Source organism: Hetaerina americana, unplaced genomic scaffold, assembly GCF_022747635.1.
Source record: "Hetaerina americana unplaced genomic scaffold, ioHetAmer1.1.p SCAF_16, whole genome shotgun sequence".
NCBI lineage: Eukaryota > Metazoa > Arthropoda > Insecta > Odonata > Calopterygidae > Hetaerina > Hetaerina americana.
Window position 1 is genome coordinate 9,680,123 of NW_027286719.1, and position 24,228 is coordinate 9,704,350.

At 42.7% G+C, this 24,228-nt stretch overlaps 1 protein-coding gene across 7 annotated transcripts in view; it reads right to left on the minus strand.

Annotated features, from left to right (window-relative positions):
- NfI (Nuclear factor I) overlaps window positions 1–24,228 on the minus strand; it is a 408,654-nt gene that overhangs the window by 35,873 nt on the left and 348,553 nt on the right. For 6 of the 7 annotated variants that reach the window (XR_011700587.1, XM_071584089.1, XM_071584086.1 and 3 more), the window contains exons 6-7: window positions 8,901–8,996; window positions 6,838–6,972 (exon numbers count right to left, since the gene is read on the minus strand). Coding sequence is in view for 6 of the 7 variants with exons in the window: in XM_071584089.1 (XP_071440190.1) it covers window positions 6,838–6,972; window positions 8,901–8,996 (231 nt within the window). In the remaining variant the exon portion in view is untranslated. The remainder of the gene's footprint in view (window positions 1–6,837; window positions 6,973–8,900; window positions 8,997–24,228) is intronic. The other variant, XM_071584091.1, reaches the window with a different exon arrangement.

Genomic DNA, 24,228 nt, shown 5'->3' on the forward strand with positions numbered 1-24,228 from the left:
TCAAACTGCCCTCTAGCTGAAAACTGCCATGAACCACCTTAAAAACTACCATTTGCAATTCATATTATAGATTAATGTTATCATTTTTTCACTATAGATTTTCCTCACTATACAAGTAAAGATCTATTTCACCAACTGCAAATATTACCCAAAATGTTCCTTTGGACCATAAAATTATACTTTAATTATTAACATGAAAACTTATCAATTGAATCCTGTAGAAGTGTAATTAACTTGCAGTGAATGTGATTAGCAGCAGAAGTGACCAGAGAACCTTTATTCTTTAATAGAATGAAATTTCTATTTCCTGCAAGCTTTGTGTAAAGTTATCATACCTTAGCTAGCAAATAATCACGATTGACAATGCAAAAATATAGATGCATTATTTCCACAAATAAATATGTTAAATAAATATTTCTTTTAATTTTTGAGATGTGGCATTTCCCACGTAGAAGTGCCTACAGAAGATTTTCCAATTGAGTGCATAGCTCTGTACGATATATATATATATATATATATATATATATATATATATATATATATATATATATATATATATATATATACAGAAACATATATAAGGAAAAGGGATAGGAACACATATAAAGGACGAACACAATAAAGGTGGAGAAGGCGGAATCGAATGGATCACAAGAGTAAAAATATTTCCTTGACCGGGACTCAAACCTCGGATCTTTCCACTTGCCGGGCGGATGCTCTTAACCACTTGAGCTATCGAGGAAACATAATTTACCCTGAGATCCGTGGGCCTAATATGTCGCCAAGCGCCCCGATTATATATAAATATATATATATATACATATATATATATACCTATATATATACATATATATATATATATAAATATATATATATATATATATATATATATATATATATATATATATATATATATATATATATATATATATATATATATATATATATATATATATATATATATACATATATATAAAATATCTTCGAAATGGAACGCTCTTCGGCGACACACAAATATATAAAAACAAATGTAGATTTTTAGAATATAGAGACACAAAGAAAGGACACTCACAATTTGTTATTTTATATAAATATTTATTATATGTTATTTTATAGAAATAACAAATTGTGAGTGTCCTTTCTTTGTGTCTCTATATTCTAAAAATCTACATCTGTGTTTTTATACATATATATATATATATATATATATATATATATATATATATATATATATATATATATATATATATATATATATATATATATATATATATATATATATATATATATATATTATTTATTTATTTATTTATTTATTTATTTATATATATATACGTTCGTCCGGAAAATAAGTGTACTGAACTCAGGAAAAAAAATTTATTACACTTTTACATATCTTAAGCTAATATTCCTCAAAATAGGACCCTTGTGAGTCGATACACTTGTTCCAGCGGCGTTCCCATTCCTGGAACGCTCCCGCGAAGGCATCATCGGGAACCTCTCGAAGACACATCGTCACGGCCTCCTTGACAGCGTCCAAAGTCCCGTATCGCTAAAAAAATTTCGCATTATTATCGCTAAAACGTTCTATAAAAAATGTGGACCATTTTTGCAGTGATCCGCAAGTTGTGTCGCGATTTCCAAACGATTGAGTCTTTGATCATCACTGAGCACTTTCGGCACCAACTTTGCACAAATTTTTCGCATCTGTAATTGCTCCCTAATAATCTCGTGCACTATTGTTTTTGGCACATCACACTGCTCTGCTATCATCCGAACACTAAGACGACGATCAGAGTTCAGTACATCGCGAACTTTTCGCACATTTTCGTCGGTGAGTGTCGTTGATGGGCGTCCAGGCCGTGGTTCGTCGTCGACCTCTTCTCTGCCCTCCACGAACATCTTGTGCCACCGAAAGATCATGTTTCTGGACATGGCTGACTCCCCGTAAGCCTGGTTAATCATACCGACAGTTTCGGTAGACGATTTCCCAAGCTTTACCGCAAATTTGATGGAATAACGCTGCTCCAAAAACTTCGGCATCGCGTTCCGTGACGTGGGTCGAGCGTGGAGGTTCGCGTTAACAGAGCTCCTCACTACACCACAGCTCAGAGCCGACTGCCTTTTTCAGCGTCGCTTGCCAACATACCCCCCTCCAATCGCAGCCCGTCAGAGCGGTGCTGGGCGCGGCTGGAGCGGCGGGAAAAAATCAATACACTGATTTTCCGGACGAATATCTATATATATATATATATATATATATATATATATATATATATATATATATATATATATATATATATATATATATATATATATATATATATATATATATATATATATATATATATCCTTCCCCTGCCTACAACCTTGACGTGGTGGAAGGGCTTGTGGGTTCCGATGACCCCTAGAGCTGTGCTGGCAGGAGTAATAATTATTGCTCCTGGTAGGGTCACCCATGCCAGATAGGTCGAAGGTTAGGAGCCAGACGAAAGGTACTCCACGCAGCGTCTGTTCCTCAGTGAGGTGGCTGAATTGGCGTCTGACCCCAGTGGGGCGGCCAGTAAGTGATGGTGTCACGTTAAAAACACTATTGAGGAAGGCAACGGGAAACCACCTCAATTATCATTCCCAAGATTAACATGATGGACTATACAGAGATTTTAGAGATTTTGAGTCCAGGCAACTACGGGGCTCGGCCCAATCTGCCGTGTGTCGTGCCCGGCAGCGGGGTAGGCAAGGCTACCGCGGTTGTCATCCCACGAAACCTTTGCAAGGGAAAACCAGCAGCAGCAGGACAGAAGACGCAGAAGAAGAAGACCAAATTAGTTAGCATAGGAAGGTGGAATGTTAGGACAATGATGAGGACAGGGAAATTGGAGAATGTTAAGCGAGAGATGGGAAGAGGAAATATAGATATTTTAGGTCTATGCGAGGTGAGATGGAAAGATAGCGGGGATTACTGGAGTGATAAGTATAGAATAATATACAGCGGCGGGGACAAGAGCCAACGAGGGGTTGCCACAGTATTAAATGAAGAGGTAGGAGGAAGCGTAGTCGACATAGAGCAGGTAACGGATTGATTATTCCAAGTAGAGATAAAAGCAGAACCGACGAACTTGGTTATTATTCAGGTATACATGCCATCGAGCAACCATGAGGAAGGCGAGGTCGATAGGATATACGATCAGTTAGAGGACATAATCGCGTGTGTTCCTGCAGGGAAGCATTTGATAGTGATGGGGAATTGGAATGCGACGGTAGGCGAAGGAAGAGATGGTGACGAGGTCGGGGACTACGGTTTAGGCACGAGGAATGACCGCGGGGAGAAAGCGGTTGAGTTCTGCAGGAGACAGGGGCTAGTCATCACCAACACTTGGTTTAGACACCACAAAAGACGCAGGTATACATGGAAAATGCCAGGTGACTCAGAAAGGTATCAGCTAGATTATATCCTGGTTAGACACAGGTTTAGGAACAGTGTGATAAATTCGCACAGGTTCCCGGGAGTGGATGCGGACTCTGACCACAATTTAGTTGTTATGAAATGTAGCGTCCATTTCAAAAAGATAAGGCAGGGGCGGCGAGTTAGAAAATGGAATGTAGAAGCATTAAATGGTTTGAAAAGGAAGGAATACAAACAGGTGGTAGAGGAAATCATGGAGGATGGTAAAGAGCTAAGTACTATCGAAGAAAAATGGGAAAGTTTCAAGAAAGGGTTGTCTAAAGCTGCAAAAGACACTATTGGAACCGTTAACGCTAAAAGGACTGGGAAACCATGGATCACGGATGAGATGATTACAAAGATGGATGAGCGGCGAAAATGGAAGAATGTAAATACAGAATTTGGAAAAATGAAGTACAAAGAATTAAACAATAAATTGAGGCGGGCAACAAATAAAGCAAAAGAAGCATGGTGGAAGACGCATAGCGATGATATGGAAAGTCTGCAGAAGAAGGGGGAAATCGGTGCGCTGTACAGCAAAGTTAAATCTTTATCGGGAAGTAAGAAAGGGAGATCAACGATAGCTGTCAGAGATAAGGCGGGTAAGGTAATAGTTGACGCAGGAAAGATCCAAGAGAGATGGAAGGAATATATAGAAGAACTGTATATTTAAGAGCTTAGACCAACAAAGTTAGGCATAGAAAAGGAAAATGACGTAGAGGAAGATAGCTTAGGTCAAGGCATACTAGACAATGAGATAGAAAGGGCATTAAGGGACATGAGACTAAATAAGGCCGTGGGGGTGGATAGCATTCCTGCGGAATTATTGAAATGTATAGGAAAATGTGGGAGGAAGAGGCTATATGGGCTGATTCATAGTATTGATGAAGAAGGAATCTAGCCGGTAGACTTTGTGAGATCAGTTTCAGTTCCTATTCCGAAAATGGTAAAGGCTATATCATGTGAGGACTACAGGACAATTAGTTTGTAATCCCACGCAGCTAAAGTTGTTCTCACAATCATAAAAAAAAGGATAGAAACTAGGGCAAATGATTACTTAGGGGATGATCGGTTTGGGTTTAGGAAGGGGAGGGGTACGCGTGATGCCATTGCAGTAATGAGATTATTAATCGAGAGGAATATAGAATACAACCAGGAGGTATTTGCCTGTTTCGTAGATTTTAAAAAAGGGTTTGATAGAGTGTATTGGGAAAAACAAATGTGTATATTGCAGAAAATAGGAATAGATTGGAGGGAAAGGAGGCTAATCCGCGACCTGTACATGTCTCAGATTGCTCAGGTGTGAGTGGGGAACGGGGAGTCCGGATGGGCAGTGTTAGGAAGAGGTGTGAGGCAGGGTTGCCCATTATCACCGTTACTGTTCAACCTGCAGGCAGAGGAAATGATCAAAGAGGCATCGGAAGAACTCGAGGTAGGAATGAAAGTGGGCGGGGAATTCGTAAAATCAGTTAGGTTCGCTGTTGACGAAGCTTTAGTTTGTCAGTCAGCCAAGGGGCTGCAAGCATTGCTTAGTGAATTGGAAACTCAGTGCGACAGGTATGGGATGAAAATAAATATTATGTAAACAAAGGTTATGCGATTTTCTAGATAGAAAAAGGCTAAGCAAAACAATTAAATGGGAGGGCAAAAACTAGAGCGGGTAGAACAGTTTACGTATCTGGGAAGTGTTTTGGACTAACACGGTCAATGTAGTAGGGACGTAAGGAGAAGAATTGCGCAAGGCAAGGAGGCTTTTACAAGGAGGAGGGAGCTGATACCAGGGACGTTTAGTCAGGATGTTAAGAAAAGTAAAACTCGTAAAAAGACTCGTAAAAACTTTGATATGGAGCGTAGCTATGTATGGGGCAGAAACGTGGTCATTGAAGCAGGAGGATAGATGTAGACTGGAGGCTTTTGAAATGTTGGTGTGGAGAACAATGGAGAAGGTGAAATGGACCGAGAAGAAAACAAATGAGGAAGTGCTTGGTATGGTGGGCGAAGAGAGGGGTTTGTCGGGAGAAATCCTTTGGAGGCAGGAAAAGTGGATGAAGGGGGTATTGGCCGACAGCAGGATGTTGAAGACTGTAATGTTAGGCAAGCGAGGAAAGGGAAGGAACAGGATAGGGATGTTGGACGGGATGAAGGGAGGAATAAAGTACTCAGAGATGAAGAGGGACCTGATATAGGGTAAGATGTTGGATTTTGTGTTTTGTTAGGAGTCACAAAATGTTTTATTTAGTAGCTTTGTCCATCTAAAAACCTACCTTAACCGGTAGATTATCTAATAATAATAATAAAAATAATTTGTATATATATATATATATATATATATATATATATATATATATATATATATATATATATATATACACACACACACACACACGCACACATTCAAACACGAAATCCCACCAATTGGCGAACAAATTGTCATTAATACAGAAACAGATATAAGGAAAAGGGATAGGAACACCCACAAAGGATGAACACAGGAGAGGTGGAGAAGGCAGAATCCAGCCGATCATGAATGTAAAAATATTTTACCTAGACCAAGATTTGAGCTCCGGATATTTCCACTTGCCGAGCGGAGGCTCTTAACCACTTGAGCTATCCTGGAAACATTAATTTACACTGAGATCTGCGATGCTTTATGCAACCAAGTGCCCCGATTCTTTGCCCAAGAGATGGCGTTAGGGAGCTGTTTCACCCACCAAACAAGAAAAAGACAAGACACACAGAGGAAAGGATAGTATTAAAGGAATCATACAACATCATAAAGGATAACAACCGTGCGTTTCTTGGCACGCATAGCCATAAGAAAAGACGAGCCACATTGGCCTGATACACATTCAAACACGAAATCCCGCCAAACGGCCAACAAATACTCAGTTCAAAACCCAGTCTAGGAAATATTTTTACATTCTTGTTCTGCTGGATTCTGCTTTCCCCACCTCTCTTGTGTTCATCATTTGTGTGTGTTCCTATCCCATGGTAGTCCAGTGGGTAAAGCGTTGGACTGCTGACCGGAGGGTCCCGGGTTCGATTCCCGGGCAAGGCACTCTGGGCACCTGCAGCTCCACCAGCTAATGTGAACTTTCGGGTACCAGATCTTCCTGGGAAACCATAATCGGCACAGGGAAAGGAACTGGCCCCCCTACCCTGATGTGTGAATTTCACACGCCGTATAGGGCTTAGTACTGGGTGAACTCTACCATCACCTACTAAACCGACCTTCAGGTTGATTACTGTGTTTATGGTTTATATGTATGTATGTATATATATATATATGTATGCATTGCAATAACAAAAACCTTATTGCTCATTTGAAATGTGAATTTACATGCTGAACTTTCCGCATTAGACCATTTACTTTGAGCATTATCTAGACTTACTGTATACTCCTGAAGCCATTAGGGAGGAATGATCAGGAGCCGGTGGAGTGTAGCTGTTACAATAATAACCAGGGTTTTCTATTTTTATTGTATTCACTGGAGGCTGCATCCCATTCGCTCCCTGCATGACAGAAGCTGTAATAAATAAAAAGACATCTTCATTTCAACAAATAGCCTATTAACTAATTATTTTCATGAAATGGTGCAATCTATTCAAGCTTAGCACATTGTAACCGTGCTAAGTAACAATTATGAATACCTTGGTAGTATAAATGCATGAATTAATATTCTCTAAATGAGTACCATGACTTTTGCAATAGCTGAATGATGAAAATACTGATATATAAATACTTAATGCATACAGAAAGCCAAAAATGAAGTACCAACACAGAATCTGTAGCCATCTGAGAACCTGCCTGAACAGATAGCTTATATTGTTTATGTTACCAGTTATAAAAAATATTGTATAACTAATATTTTTATTTTTTATCACATATGAACCAATAAAACACAAAATATGCAATTATCTAGAAGCAAGAACTAAGAACCAGAGCAAGTAATTGAAAATGGTACTAGGGATACTTTTCAATTTCTATTGCCATTTGTGTACTAAATGTTTTACACATTTGAATAAGATGTGCACTGAATGCTACAAATATTTAAACGGTGTGAATGGACCAAGAAACTAGCCAATGCCAAAATTATTTTTCAATTATGCAATCATTGGGTCAATACTTGCCAATCCCATTCCATACATCTTTGACGAATTCGATTTCCCCCATGATAAAGCCCTAAAAAAGGGCTAATTTTGCTTAAACAGTAAGGACTGCAAGAATTAATATACAACTCAGAGACCCCCACAACACCACCAATGAGGAAAAAGCTGGTCCAGAAATGGGGTAAAAAATGTATAAATCAAATATTCGACAAATGTAACTTAAATGATCATGTAGGCATATCTTTTAATGAACATAAAATATGGCATTGGACTTCATTATCAAATTAGGTTGAGTTTCTCCAACTGTAATCAATTACAAATTTTTATATTGCCTGATTCTTAAACTTAATGAAAATGTATCTAACTTTCACACTTGTCAAAAAGTACAACAAAGGCATGAGAAAACTAGATGCTGAGATGCAACATAAATGAAATACACACATCACATATTTTATATATAAGTATATCAACCCATGCAGAAAATCACACATATATTAATACATTTACCTGAAGATAAGCAATTGGCTTGGAAATAGAAGTTATCATTCCCATTTACTAATTTAAGTAGCAAGGTGGTCCCTTTTCAATGCATAAAGCTACCATATTCATTTAAAACTTATGAGGCTGCGATTACATTTTTTATAAAATTAAATTCATAAAAATCACTTTGTGTTAGCTAAAATGTATCACTCATTATCCAGTACCAAACCATATGATGGTAAAACAGACATTGACCTCTAGAGGCCTGTTGAAAGCTCTAAAATTCTAGCATGATAGCCTTAATACAGTTACTCTAAAATTCCTTGAGAGTGAAGCTTAAAAATAAATGAACTTCCAGTATTTTAAGGTTTTCAGCTACAGCAAAAATACCTAACTCCTTTAAGATATTTCCTACAAACTCTGAAAGGTGCCAATATTACCTTTTTAGTGGAATTACACATTAACTAACACCTTTCCTATTTTATACTGCAATTCCATAATGAACATTGTTTCCAAAATACTCCAAATAATTACTAATATAACCTTGAATAGTACATAGAAAGTATTTAATGCATTTCCCTCTAAAATGTACTGTTAATTAAAAGGAGTATATAGTAATCTTGCCGGATATTTGGTTATTGAAGGAGCTTTGAATAGACATATACATGTTCTGTGGTTTCATTGCCAGTCGCATTTCACATTCATTAATTAAGAAAACTCTAAATATTTTGTTGGAGACATAACATGCTAGTGTGGAAAATCAGTATTATCTTAGGTAAAACCAACTCTGAACCAATCAGCATTTCATTTCAAAGGACTCTTCATTTTCTTCCCACCACCATAACAATATACCTTCATTACATACCTTTAGATAGCCTCCACAGTTCTTTGGAAGAGAAGACACCCGTTGCTAATATGGTATCGTTGCATATCACTCCGTTGAATGGGTGGTGGGTATAGCCTGGAAGACACAGAGAGAGGGAGGTCGCTGATTACTTTTCAAAGTTCAACTGGCCAAAAATTCTCAAGTTTTGGCTGTTCGCGGAGGAATTATACTTAAGTCTCTTGTGTTTACTTTAATGAATCCTCTGCCAATTTTTGGACAGAATAGAAAAATTAAAGAAACACAGTGGACAGAAATGAGAAAATGCAATGCTAAAGTTGCCACTCAAGGGAGTGAATGTTGTACTAAAAGCATAGAAATGCAAATTTATTGAAAAAATTTGCAAAACTTTTTACATGAAAATAAAAAATTTATTTTAATGGTACGAGCACTATTGGCGGGCTTTTACTTTGAAATAAGGCCTCAATCTCTTTAAGTCTACCCAGGCTAGGGAGTAATGAAAAAAATGAAGAAAGCATCACAATTCCTTTCTCTTTTTCACTTTGATGAATTTGCAGGTTTGATATAGATCCTGCCTCTCAAAAGTCATCTTATTTCAGGAAATATTTCATTTCCTGATCCAAGAGATGCATACACAAAAAGTAGTGACAAGTGCGAAGGCTCCTAGTTGTTTCTCTAGTTATATTATTCAGGATATTCAAACGTTAACTCTTTGCATTAATGGTACATAGTACTTTAAGAGAATTATTTACTTTCTCCATGCCGTGGGACCCTTTTCATTGTCATAAACCCTCACCATTTTGAATTATCCCTCTGCCAACCAAAATGCGTATATGAAATTCCGAAGGACCCCAGGGACATCGTGCTTCACATTTTATTGTCACTTATAAAACTTTTATGGCAAAATACATTAAGCAGTCCACGGGAAGAGCACGTACATTTAGATAACAATAATTACATGTCAATTCAATAAATTTATCGAGAAGTATTACGAAAACTCATGCAGAAAATTACATTTTTCTCAATGCACTTTTCATGAAGGTGCCATTTTACATTAAACACAGTACAGAAGGTGCCAACTCATTAATGATGGCTTTTGGAATATTTTACTTGAAAGCGCTTTGTCTATTATGTTAAAGCCTCATATTTGTACTGAATTATTACCGAACACATAATGTACAAATGATATACATGTAATCGTCAAAGCAAGTTTTACACCCGTCATCAATCAATCATTGTTCCCTCTAGCATCGCCGTCTGAAAAAGAGTTAGTATAACTTTCAGCGTCTTGATACTTGTATTGTGACGTAAAAGTGGTCACGAAGCGCGGTGGCCGCTTGCCTGAGGTCGGCGCCTAGAGCCAGGGTCATCAGGAGCAGTTTCACACATCGGTGAAAATATCTTACGGGACACCTCACACGGGGAAACGGTTAAAAATCCAATAAAAATAAAAACCGTGCCGGAGACGAAAATAACGCGCAACACGCGTGCTCTTTCCAACCGCGAGACGTCGTTCATTTGCATTGGCTTCATCTTCCTTCTCTCGCCGGACTTGCTTATGACCCTCGACACCAATGCAAAAGAATGCATGGGAGGATGACAGCACAGCTAACACCAACACTCGACGCATCTTTTACCATCATGATACCACCTCGCCAGGGTGAAATATATCTATCATTTACTCAGTAATACCACACTGCAGGAAGTTTGCGGTTTACTCGACGGCAGGTAATATTTAGGAACGGACCGTAATACTTAGTAAGAAGTAATATTCAGTAAAAACTCAACGACATTGTCATTATTTTCTCAATGAACGCCAAGGGAACTCTGGCTTAACATACAATCGGAAAGGAAGAGGAAGGAAGTTGACGAACTCCCCATATACTGGTGCGTAAAAATAATTGGAAACGGAATATCGAAGCAAAATACGGCCTCCCGAATTTCAATCAGAACACCAACCGTCTGAGGCACTAACTCCAGTAAAAGTATGATTCATCAGTGTATTCAGGCATCAGATGGAACCTTACACGCTCTGTAGATACATTTCTAATTGTACGGAGTTGTTTTTGAAATATCTAAAACCTCAAAATTCAACAGTAGAGACATTAGGAAAACACAGCCATAACGAGAGTAGAGCCAAAATTTTACTGTTCGTGTGACCTTATAAAATAATGACACACAGGCGGTTGATTTGCGATTAAAAATATGGTTGGGGTTGATCAGAACTCCACAAACAGAATGTCCACAAGCAATGAAACTTAAAGAGACCTTCGGCGTGCCAAAAAGTGCCTTCTCGTGCATCATAAAATCCGAGTTGATAAGACGTCAAAGCAGACACCTACAATCTATCCGAACGAAGTTGAGTGGCTTGGCTGGAATGGCCAAAGGGCACCTCATCGGAACAACCCCCGGATAAACGTCTCGAGCGCTCCCTCCGCGCATGAAAACGCATAGCATTCTGGGTGGGGAATTTTTTCCGCACGCTCCATTTTTTCGTCAAACATCAAACAAACAAGAGACGTAGTGAACGCGTTTTCCATCGAATCCCTGGCAATGTTCGCAAGTGACGTCATTTAACTCGGGGCGTGGAGGAGAAGACACGCCGAGAATGTTTGGCTCGCGTGCAGCAACAACATAACGTAAGTGAGGACGAAGGAGCACGCAGGCCGGAGAGGGTAGGGCAGGGGTGTCCGGGAGGACAGTAGGGAGGGCAATGGGCGGAGGGGAGGCGGCGGGTGGGGGCGGGAAGGAGGGGCATGGGAAATGGCCAACGCGCCTTCGAAGGGCGAACGTCTTCCGTGCAAGGTCTCGGGGTGAAGGACTCGGCCAACCCCCCCCCCCTGTACCCCGCCCACAGCCGAACCCCGCCGCCCCTCTTCTGTCTTGACTCCCTACGAATACGCCCATGCAAAGAGCAAACAGCCCACCATCATTTCCTCTCATCCCTCCTTGCTTCTTCCTCTGCGAATAACGGAGACCCCGGATGGCCGGGATGAACCAGAAAATCCCTTCTTCAAATCCCTCCCCCCACCATAACCAAGTATTTCGACTTCTCTTCCTCATACCCTCCACCTCTTTCCATCCGCCGAGACCAGTCATTCATAGCAGAGGACGGATGAGAACTGGTTTTGGCGGAAAAACTGGGCGGTTCGGTGCCCACACTCAGGCGGACCAATTACCTCACCTTGTGGGACTCCTCTCGCACGGGAAATAAACATAAAACTCGCGCGCGGTTGCAACGGGTTACCGCCTCCCTCTCTCCCGATACTCCACCTCCCGGAAACTCGTCGACGAGTTTCTATCATAAAAACGCTCTCATGCCTAGGGATGGTTTGAACGAGGGACAAACAACGCGGCCCTGTGACAGCACGCCCCAAAACTTGGTGGCTGCAACCCCCCCTCCTTGTATCCCAGGAAGCGACGTGGCCCTCTCATCGGCGTATGCGGCCCTCGGCCACCGAAGCCTCTCCGAGCCCCCTTTCCGATTCAATGGACCCAGGCCAGAGGGTTGGGCGGAGTTGGCTCGGCTTTATAAATACACGCCGTCCGGGCAAACAGTGCCTCGGCGGCCGACGCCCCCGCCTTCCACGCCCCCGCCACCGGCGGACCCAGTGGCGCGCCCCGCGACATATAGTAGTACCCCTCGATGTCTATTTTCGCCCCGAAGGATAAAAATATCTGACATAATTAAGCCATGGAGTTGAGAAATGCCTGCATGCGACTGCTATTTCCAGTGGGGGACCCATACAACCTTCCAACTCAACCCTCTCCCGCTCCATCCTCAACCCTTTAACACCAAACCCCCTCCTCTACCAGCCCAAGCAACCCCCATGCCGCCATTTGACTCGAGTTTCCAAGTCTAACTTCCCCCATAAGACTATAAACCCTCCCTCCCCGCCAACCCCAATAATTTCCCAAAACTACCACCCTTCCTCACACCCTTGTTTTGGTTTGGACTGGCAAGAGAAAGAAGACCCTTGGCACTTCTTTCGTCTTTCTCCCAACAGGTGAGGAGCCCCGAGGAGTGACGCAGTTGTTGGGAGGAAGTGACCGGTTTTCCTCACTTCGGCTCAGCTGGACGGGGAGCCAGGGTGGAGCGAAGGGAGGGGTCGGTGTTAGGGAGGGTGGCGGCGACGGGAGGGGTCTCATCAGTGTGGGCGCGCGCAGGAGCACATCGCACGACCATGCGGAAGAAAGGACCAGGAGAGACGAGTCATTCCGCTCGTTGCCAGCAGAGGGAGTTTTGGGGAGGGGTAGATTGGAAGGAAATAGTCATTGAATGTAAAGGCTACATCCTCCCAATAGGCCTTTACCCGGCCGTCACATTCAACCCTCACCTTTGCAGTATTCGCAACTTGGCCCGATATATGTCATGCCGACCTGTAACGACGTCAACAGCAGTTTTTTCTTGCCTTCCCAGACACCTTTTTAATGTCCCGAAGATAGATAGGCTCTTGTAAGGCCTCATTTAGAATATGCATGTAGCCTATGGGATCCGAGTGAAAAAGGCCTCATTCGGGAAATTGAGAAGGTTCAACGCCGGGCAGCTCGTTTTGTTAAAAATTCTTACGATAAAACGAAAAGCGTCACTAAAATGCTTATTGAGTTGGGGTGGGAATCATTAGAAGAGAAACGATTCAATGCACGATTTAAATATTCAAATAAATTCAGATCCGCATGTTTAAGCACCGAGATCTCGCAAATTATTCGCACCTCAACATACATCGGTCGCTTGGATCATGCATATAAAATTCGGGAAATATATGGCAGAAGTAGCAGACTCAAGGACTCCTTCCACCCACGGACAATACGGGATAGCAACTGCAGGGTTATAAATAGCAAAATTTCCACTTGCCACCCTCAGCGTCCAGGTAATAATTAGTTCTTCTCAATTGCATGCTCTTTCACTAAACTCGTCTGTTTTTCAATGCAACAATTTTAGAGTGTGAAAATCATTCACCTTGACCCGGTCAAGGCGAATGATTTTTACACTCTGAAATCGTTCGATTGAAATGCACATTAGCGGATGACTCCGTTAAAATTTACTGTTGCGGCATCTCCCAGTTTCTTTGGAGCTCGTGTGTTTTGCTGTCAAAACCCATTCTTTCCGAATTACCTCATTAGTGTTCTGTTCATCTGTTTTTAAGTCTTCCCTGCAATCCCTCGTCCCTCTCCGCGGGGGGACCCGCCCGCTACCTGCAACGTTGGGTCGCATCCCCAACCGTTCACAGTCTCCTTGGGGAGGAGAGCCTTTTGTGTTTCATGTTCATATGGTGGTGGAGTTTCGCCTTCTTGCTTGTTATGTTCTGGCTTGCGCGTTGTTGGATGGCTTCCTTGCTGCATCCTGGGGTGCAGTTGTTTGTTGTGTCATGGTATATGTGTTTGCATGAGTGTTGGATGAAGGGATTTTTGCATAAGTGTGTAACGCCGCTGTGGGTGTAGTTTTCCATGTTGTTGATTTTGAAAGTGGTATTGTTCCTATTTACGGGTGGTGACCTAACACCCCCCGCCACACGTCCTTGCGGCGACTTGCGGGGTATTATGTAGATGTAGATAGTGAGCACCTCCCTACCGTACCACGTGGGAACTGGACAACAAAACTTTGTCCTTTTCCCTCAGCAGATTATGTACGATGACCAAAATGATTCTAAATATGAAGAACTCAATGCATTAAAAACGTCATGATGATTTGCAACAAAGTCCCATTCTAACACCCTGACATATTTTAATATGCCCATATTTTTCCCTTACCTTTCTATTCATTCTTACGTCATTTGCTGCCTTATTATGAAGAAGTTTCCCTCACTCCTTCACTAGTTATTGCCATGTGTATGGGGGCGATATTCCCCATTACACCTTTACTTATATTAAGCCTAAGGCTTTATTGTCACACGAAAAGTATAAAATGAAAAACAATCATAAATCGAATTGGGCTAATCATGATCTGTCACAGGACCCGAGCTCAATTTTGGAAATCACATGTTGTTTTTGCAAAGCGTTTCGGTCTCAGTCTGCGTGTATCGGTTCGTCAACACATCACGCTAAGAGCGTTGGCCATCGGATGGGATGTCAAAATGATGAGTTCCTGTCTGCATTTGCCGGCAGAAGTTTTAGTTCACTTTTTCTTCTCCCTAATCCTTAAGAACCAATTCCATTAGTTGACAACGAAGTAGTAATGACCTCAGCAGTCATCCGTTCAGCCAGTGAATCCCACAGAACTTCTCTTCTGTACTATGATCGAGCTTACTTAAGGCATGATTTCAAAAACGGGGTACCAAAAAATACCTTCGTTTTAAGGGCGCAAACACTCTGCCCAACAAATAGGGATGGCTCCGGCAGGCGGTGAAAGGGGGCGGAAGTGACGTCATGGTTATCGGCCGTCATCAGTGACGCAACGCGTTCGCACTACGACGCCGTCACTCTGGCTTGCTCCTATGTGCCAACTAGTGCCGCAGCCAGGGATCGGACCGAACTCTTCCCCACCTCCCCTCGTATTCCCCCACCTCACGGCTTGTTACCTGACGTTTGTCGGAGAGTGGCCCACTGGGGGTGGCTCCATCGAGGAACGGATGCCCTAGCATCTCGCCCAGTATTTCCTCCTAAATAAAAGCATGCGTCAACTTCTTGAGCCACAATTTACTCTCCAAGAACTTCATTTTTGCGACGGTGAATACGGTGATGACGCCACTCGCCAATCCTCACTATTACACCGATGGAAACAATAACGTGAAGGAAAAGCATGTATGATTTCTTTAACAGGGGCTTTAAGATAAAATAAGGGAGATAGATTCCAGTACAGATAGATACAAATACTCATTCTTTCCCCGAACAATCAGGAATCATAATAGTAAGAAACCGAAGTCACTATAGAAACGTTGAATTTATGAGTCGGAACAAAATTAAACATTGCAAAGACTTTACGTATATTTTTAGATGAATGTGTATGTTAATTGGTAGTTTGAGTGCTTGCATGTGCGTGGGGTGTAAGTGTTCTTGCATGAATGTATGGCATGTTTTGTTTTTGGATGTTATAAATTTGTGGCTTATGTATGCGGTTTTTTTTTCTTTCTTATTTACGGGTGGCGTCCTAAAACCGCCCGCCACACGCCCTTGCGGCGGCTTGCGTGGTATTAAGTAGATGTAGATGTCTACTGCACCAAAGTCTCTTTTTCAGATACAATTCAACAAGATTCTAAGATGCACCCGGAAATGAGTCCTGGAATTAGAACCATTTTTTCCAAGAAATATCGGCTTTAGTAAGTGTTCGATTCAGCTATGACCGTGCAATTTCAAAATTAATGAAAGCTACATTTGACTCAAACGCAGTCTGTGAGAATCGTGCGACCCTTGACAGTACCCCAAAAATAAGAAACAGCAAAAGCAGCGCTCGAGAGAACTCGCCAATCATTACGCTAAAACTAGATGATAACCAAACCATAGTTATCAACGTGAAATTTGTTTTGATAAGCGAGGCCAGAGCTCACGGCGTGTGAAATTGTGAAATTCCTTTGCCCATCCCGACAATGGTTTCCCAAGAGTTTGTTGCTGAAAAACCACGCAACTTGGGCGAAACTGAGGGCGCCTAGAGGCGTGACTCGGAATCTAAGTTGTGCCCACCGATCAGTAGACCAGCGCTCTGCCCACTAGACTACCAGGCCCACCAAACAGATGATAACTGACAAAATAAAGAGGGATGTAAGCAGAAATTTGAGTGCGTGGGAGAAGAAGACTTTGACAGAAAAAAAAAGGATTAAAGTGAGCGTACCTGCTGTCTGAAACAGCAGTGAGGATCTCATTACAGCAACATGCCCCGAAAATATTCATTAAACCACTCGATTCAATCATATATAGGGAATCGTGAAAGACTATCTGTCAGAATGGAGACAAAGATTTCTCCTTGACGGCGCTAGTTCCGATAGCCTACGAGTGACTTCTCGGGTACCTCAAGGAAATGTAATCGGGTTTCTGCTTTTCTCAACTTTTCTAAACGTTTTCAACCACAAAGTAAGATTAGGATGCTCGCGGCTGACAAGGTGATTTACAGAGGGAATAAACGGAAGAGGATCGATCAATAATAGCAAAGGATGTCGAAAGTATTTCGAAATAGAGCACAACATCGGGATTGGGAATAAATCATTACAAATAATCGATTGTAAATTTCTTTAAAAGTTCCACGGGTCTTGCGTCTAAACTTGTTGGAGATTATCAATAAGTGGTTGATACGGTAAAATACCGAAGTGTAAATTATCACTGACCCCACATAAGTAAAACCTATGGGTAAGTAAATAAAAAATTTGAATTTATTAAAAGAATTGTTGGCAGAAGAGAATGGAGGTTCAAGGAACGATGCTACCATACAATCGCGAGGTCCTATTTATAATATTGTAACCGATGGGAAAAAGTCCTAAATCAGGAAACTGAGGTTTACCGCAGGGTGGTCTGATTCGTTGAAAACTGCGAAGGCAAAACGAAAAGCGTCACAGAGGTGCTCCTGGAGTTGGGCTGGGAATCATCAGAACACAAACGATTTAACGCTCGGTTAAAATACTTAAATACGAGGGTCATCCGGAAAGTAGTACCCGTTCGTGCCGCATGAAGTGCTGACGACGCGAGTAGCCGCTGGACGAGGTCAGATAGCTTCAGTGGCTTGTCTCCTTCTCTGAGCCAAGTTGCGTGACGCTAGCATTGCCTGTGTTGTTTCTGTGATTGTTTACAATGTTTAAAAAAATTGAGAACGCCGCCAGTTGTGAAGTGAGGGCAGTGATTAAATTCCTCAATGCAAGAAACGTTCGCCCATGTGATATTCATCGCCAATTAAAGGAGGTGTATGGAGACAATGTAATGGACGAGTCGTCTGTTCGGCGGTGGTGTCGCAACTTCAACATGGGGAGGGGGAACACACACGACGATGAGCGTTCGGAGAGACCGTCTGTCATTACAGACCAACTGGTGAGCTCAGTTGACGAATTCGTGAGGAACGATCGGCGCGTCACAATTGATGACATCTGTGAGCATTTTCCCAATGTTTCTCGAACAATTGTTCATGAAATTGTTAAACACCATCTGCATTATGCAAAAATTTGTGCAAGATGGGTCCCTCGCGTATCTCAATGAGCTGGCGGCGAAGGACTATGCAGCAGGAATACAGAAACTTGTCACACGTTATGACAAATGCCTTAATTTGCTTGGAGATTATGTTGAGAAGTAGTTTAAAGTATCCTCTTTCAAATAAAATTTTTTATGTTTGTTAATATTTACTTTTGTCTTTTTATTTCACGAACGGGTACTACTTTCCGGATGACCCTCGTACATCCAAAGACGCTTATTTCAGCACGGAGGTCTCGTAAATTATTAGTATTCTAGCATACATTGGTCGTTTGATTCATGAATAAAAATTAGAAAAATAGACGCCAAAATTAGCAAATTCAAGTACTCCTTCCCATAGACAATACGGGGTAGTAGCTACACATTAAGAGCGCCAATCGCAACGTCTACAGAATAAAAAGTTTGACTTACATGCTTGAATTTTACAATGCATTCATGCTTTGTTGCTGAAACCTTTCCCGCCAGGCCTGTTAGCACTGAAACACATCTACCGCTGTGCATGTTGGAACATCCGCCTTTTAGTGTACTTTCAAGTTTCACTTTCCTTTTCCGCGGGGGTGAGTCCCCAAAGCGGCCCGCTGCAGGATGATACATTTCCTACCTGCGGCGTTAGGGGAGGAGGGCTTAAGTTGCATGGTCGCAGGCTGATAGATTTTTCCCTCTTTTCTTTCCAGTTCTATATGACCTGTCTTAGTATGGTCCATTGTATGCTGGTTGATGTTCATTTTTATTCCCTCTGATTTAATACATACGCCTGAGAACTGCGGTAATAAGTGAAATAAACACTCGTCTAAAACTAAGTTGTCCGTTAACATGAGGATTCAATACAAGATTGAAATATTCAAATAAATTCAGATCCGCATGTTTAAGCACCGAGATCTCGCAAATTATTCGCACCTCAACATACATCGGTCGCTTGGATCATGCATATAAAATTCGGGAAATATATGGCAGAAGTAGCAGACTCAAGGACTCCTTCCTCCCACGGACAATACGGGATAGCAACTGCAGGGTTATAAATAGCAAAATTTCCACTTGCCACCCTCAGCGTCCAGGTAATAATTAGTTCTTCTCAATTGCATGCTCTTTCACTAAACTCGTCTGTTTTTCAATGCAACAATTTTAGAGTGTGAAAATCATTCACCTTGACCCGGTCAAGGCGAATGATTTTTACACTCTGAAATCGTTCGATTGAAATGCACATTAGCGGATGACTCCGTTAAAATTTACTGTTGCGGCATCTCCCAGTTTCTTTGGAGCTCGTGTGTTTTGCTGTCAAAACCCATTCTTTCCGAATTACCTCATTAGTGTTCTGTTCATCTGTTTTTAAGTCTTCCCTGCAATCCCTCGTCCCTCTCCGCGGGGGGACCCGCCCGCTACCTGCAACGTTGGGTCGCATCCCCAACCGTTCACAGTCTCCTTGGGGAGGAGAGCCTTTTGTGTTTCATGTTCATATGGTGGTGGAGTTTCGCCTCCTTGCTTGTTATGTTCTGGCTTGCGCGTTGTTGGATGGCTTCCTTGCTGCATCCTGGGGTGCAGTTGTTTGTTGTGTCATGGTATATGTGTTTGCATGAGTGTTGGATGAAGGGATTTTTTGCATAAGTGTGTACGCCGCTGTGGGTGTAGTTTTCCATGTTGTTGATTTTGAAAGTGGTATTTTTCCTATTTACGGGTGGTGACCTAACACCCCCCGCCACACGCCCTTGCGGCGGCTTGCGGGGTACTATGTAGATGTAGCTGTAACATGCATTCATGTTTGTACACCACCACCTTTTCAGGATTATTTAAGGATGCTTTTCCCTTTCCTTCGCCCCTTCAAGACTCACCCTAACTCTCACCCTTTCCATCTGGTGTCACATACCTTTTGGTGGCTTCCGGGGTATTTGTACAGATTCAGAAACCTTGGAGGGTTGCCACCATCGTGATGGCTCAAAAGACCGTTTCACAATAAGTTTCCGATAGATTCGTTTGCTACAAACACCCGCCTGTCTTTGAAATTATTAAAACATCTGATTTCATATTATATTATTTCGCCAATAGAATTTCACTCTATGGATATTATAATAAGAAAAATAGCAAGGAATGCTTTAAATATCATTTCTCGGCACAATCCGAATTATGAGGAATTCAAATAAAGAGACCACTACGAGAGCTACTGAGTTTCCTTCTGGATTTCGATTTTGTAGTTATAATAGTTAGTTTTAGTTAGTTTTTTAGTTGTTTTGCGGTATATGTGTTTGCATGAGTATTGGATGAAGGGATTTTTGCATGAGTGTGTGCGCTACTGTGGGTGTAATTTTCCGTGTTTTTTTTTTTTTGGCATGTGGTATTTTTCCTTTTTACGGTTGGTGACCTAACACCCCCCGCCACACGCCCTTGCGGCGGCTTGCGGGGTATTATGTAGATGCAGATGAATAGGGTGCTAAGGTTAACTTATTATTGATTCCAACCACACTATTCAAATAGCCAAAGATCGGCGCTAGAATCACTTACTGTGTTGCCTGGCCATTTTTCTCTTGTCTGAGAGGCCCATAACTCGGAAAGATATGCACTTATACATGCCAGTTGACTTGAAGTTTCAAATAAAAGCATTATAGTTTCCAATAGCTCGGGTCCTAATACCGAAGCATTCCCATTTCTCACGCGCTTCACAATCACTCCCCCAATGTGTCTTTAGGGATGCCGATTTTTTTTTCATATTCTCCCCTTGACATATCACGGATGTTCTCAATGCAAATTTATCAATGTTATACTAGCAAGGGAACTTTTTGGACTTCAATAAGTAAATAAATCACGCCATCACAAATTCATCTGTGTCCGGTTTTACAGAGATACAGGGTTCGTCCGGAAAATAAGTGTACTGAGCTCAGGAAAAAAAAATTATTACACTTTTACATATCTTAAGCTAATATTCCTCAAAATAGGACCCTTGTGAGTCGATACACTTGTTCCAGCGGCGTTCCCATTCCTGGAACGCTCCCGCGAAGGCATCATCGGGAACCTCTCGAAGACTCGTCGTCGACCTCTTCTCTGCCCTCCACGAACATCTTGTGCCACCGAAAGATCATGTTTCTGGACATGGCTGACTCCCCGTAAGCCTGGTTAATCATACCGACAGTTTCGGTAGACGATTTCCCAAGCTTTACCGCAAATTTGATGGAATAACGCTGCTCCAAAAACTTCGGCATCGCGTTCCGTGACGTGGGTCGAGCGTGGAGGTTCGCGTTAACAGAGCTCCTCACTACACCACAGCTCAGAGCCGACTGCCTTTTTCAGCGTCGCTTGCCAACATACCCCCCTCCAATCGCAGCCCGTCAGAGCGGTGCTGGGCGCGCCTGGAGCGGCGGGAAAAAATCAGTAGTCAGTACACTTATTTTCCGGACGAACCCTGTAGAACCCTATTCACGACTTCTATCCTATATTCATCAATTCAAGAGTGGAAAGGTCGAATAGGAAACAGACAAAATTTTCTAATTAGGGTTTAATAAATTACTTCATGAAAACGGGTTCCCTATTTTATCATCCTTCACCCATTTTATCTATTTCAGCCTCTCCGCATAGAATAAATGACATAAGGGGTTTGATAGTGTCCACGATTACTTCATTGAATAAGTAATAATAAAACGGGGGAGTTTCCCGCATTCATTTTTCATCCATAAATTAAATCAACCCCTTTTTAATAAAGACTCAAACGTCCGTCTAGATATCGAGGGATCATTTTCCCTCATTTAGTAGGGTTACTTATTAATGTGGGTGCGGCAGCTTAACTTGCTCATTTGAAGAGGATTTATATTCAAATCAGCAAATTATGCTGCCGCACCCTGTCTCACGCTAAATTGTTTGATTGCAAAATTAAATCATTTAATCTTCCAACTGTTGACGTAACTAGCTGTAGAAACATATACTAGGGAATTTGACGAATTAGGTTTGCAGCGTCGCAAATCTATATGGCGGACACTGGGCTGTCCATTTGCTCGACTCGAAAAACGTTCAAGATATATATATATATATATATATATATATATATATATATATATATATATATCATCGAGACCTTATCTTAAACTCCTTACAAGCCTTAGTTAACGCTTGAGAGAATTATCGTTAAATTCTACAAACACGTAGAATTAACAGCCTTATTTTTGTCACCAATGCAGATTCCACCATGTAGCCACATTAGGCAACGTAAATTTAATCTTCGGCGACGCTTACTAAAGCTCGTCAGACGAGCCTTGCTCTTCCTTGAATGTATTCTCGTTTTCTTTTCGTTTCTAAAATACTTCAAGACGATGGTTTAGGGGTGCGCGAGGACGGCGGAGAGAGGGTTTAAAAGGGGAGGGGAGGGGAGGAGGAGAGGGGTCGGGGAGGGGGAGGAGGAGAGGGGGGAGGGGAGGAGTTCCTTCCTCGTCGAACGAAACCGTTTTCACGTCCGTCTTCACGGCGGCACGGCAGAAGTAGCAGGGGGGAACGGCACAAGCCACATTATATTTCACGCTCACAACCACCGTGGAGCTGTAATCAGGGCGGCAAAAGATTGCGAATTGTATTGCACCGAACCCCCCGAGCAGAGTAATGGCGAACGGGGTCACGCGCCACAGGAAAGGGAAGCCGACGAAAGTCGCCTTCGAGGGGGTTGCGTTTGTGTTTGGGAGGTGGGGGAGAGGAGTGGGGGGCCTCTCGAGAAAACAAAGAGCCCCAGGTGATGAGAGGACCACCCGAATGGGACCCTGGAATGGCCAATTTAAACCGTGGCGAGAGGGGCCGATTTCGGGGAGGTGCCCCCGCGGGGTGCTCGGGGGTGGGCGGAGGCGGCAATTAGACGGCGGCGCACTTTTTCCCTCTCTTCCGAGGAAACGCTGAAGGAGCGCTCCTAGGGTGGGTTTGGCGCGGTCGGGGGTTGCCCCGATCCGGCTCGTTGAGCGGGGGGGGGGAAGCGAGAAGGGTGCGGGAAGGTGGATCGCGCACTCCGGAGGAACGGAGCGTCGTGGCCCCCTTCTCCGGGCCCCTTTATTGCGACCGCCCACCTCATTCCACTCCACCCGCCGTCGCGTTGAATACAAATCGGCTTCTTCTGACAGTTTGCACGGTCATTAGCCATCGGCTAAACACGCCTTTGTGGGAGGCTGTGGATCCCTTCTCGTTCCACCACCCTCACCCACGCCCTCCGAGGGAATCGAGATCTCGACCCCATTAGGGATTCCGACGATTATAGGGAGAGGAAGCCCTTTGATAGCGGAGCTCTCGCTCGCTAGAGTGCGGGAGACTTTTTGAGGGAAGACGCCGGCGGCAGTGTGCGGGAGAAGGGGGAGGATGTCGCCGACTTGCAGCCTTCACACTCCTCCTCCGCCCCATCGGGACCCCATTTTAACATTTCAGATATTTGCGGGGGTCGGCGATACCCCTCTTCCGCCTCTCCTCCCTTGGGCCTAATCCCGGGATGGGGACAGTGGCTCCCCGAGGGAAGGTTTGAATGATGAGCGGTCGTAATTCGAACCTCAGTGGCACTTTCTCCGTGACGAGAGTTCTCATGTTCGCATGCAGTGCCCCCTTTATAATGAGCCTCTCAAATCCGTAGGTACCTGGTTATCTACTCCAAGCCCGCACTCAGGATCGCTTACGAGGACGGATGAACCCGCAGTGCGACGTTCAAATCTGATTTGAACGCCGTACGTTTGTAAATTAAATGCTGTGAAAGTGCCGATTGTGCACATTAAGTACCTGTCCGTCATTACTTCTCGGAGTGAAGATACTTCGACATCCTTATCACTGCGGTTTTTTAAACAGGAATAATGATTTTAAAAAGTCTCGACGTGTCGCCCATTGCCTATCTTGAAAGATGGTGTAGAAAATTACTATGCATATTTAAATAGCATCGAAATTCGCATTCAAAGCGACGCAACGGCGAGCTGCACCGCAGCTGACGACCCTAATTGGTTGAAACCCACCACTCTTCGTTTCTCATCCGACATTTTTCCTGTCATTTTACCGATTTCCCATCTGCTCCAGAATACTCCATCCTCGCTCTGCCCCCTGTGCCATAAGCATGCATTTTCGTAGAGTGTAGTTCTCCTCAAAAGCAAGCTGAGAGCACGGACGAAGAGCACCAGCCTAGTATAACGTCTGGGAATATGTGCATGCGTAAATAATCAAACAAATCCTTTAATTTAAGTAATATAACAAATAGGAAAAATTAGCAGTGACTATATTTCCTCTTTCATATTGCACGTGAAATTTGAATACATAC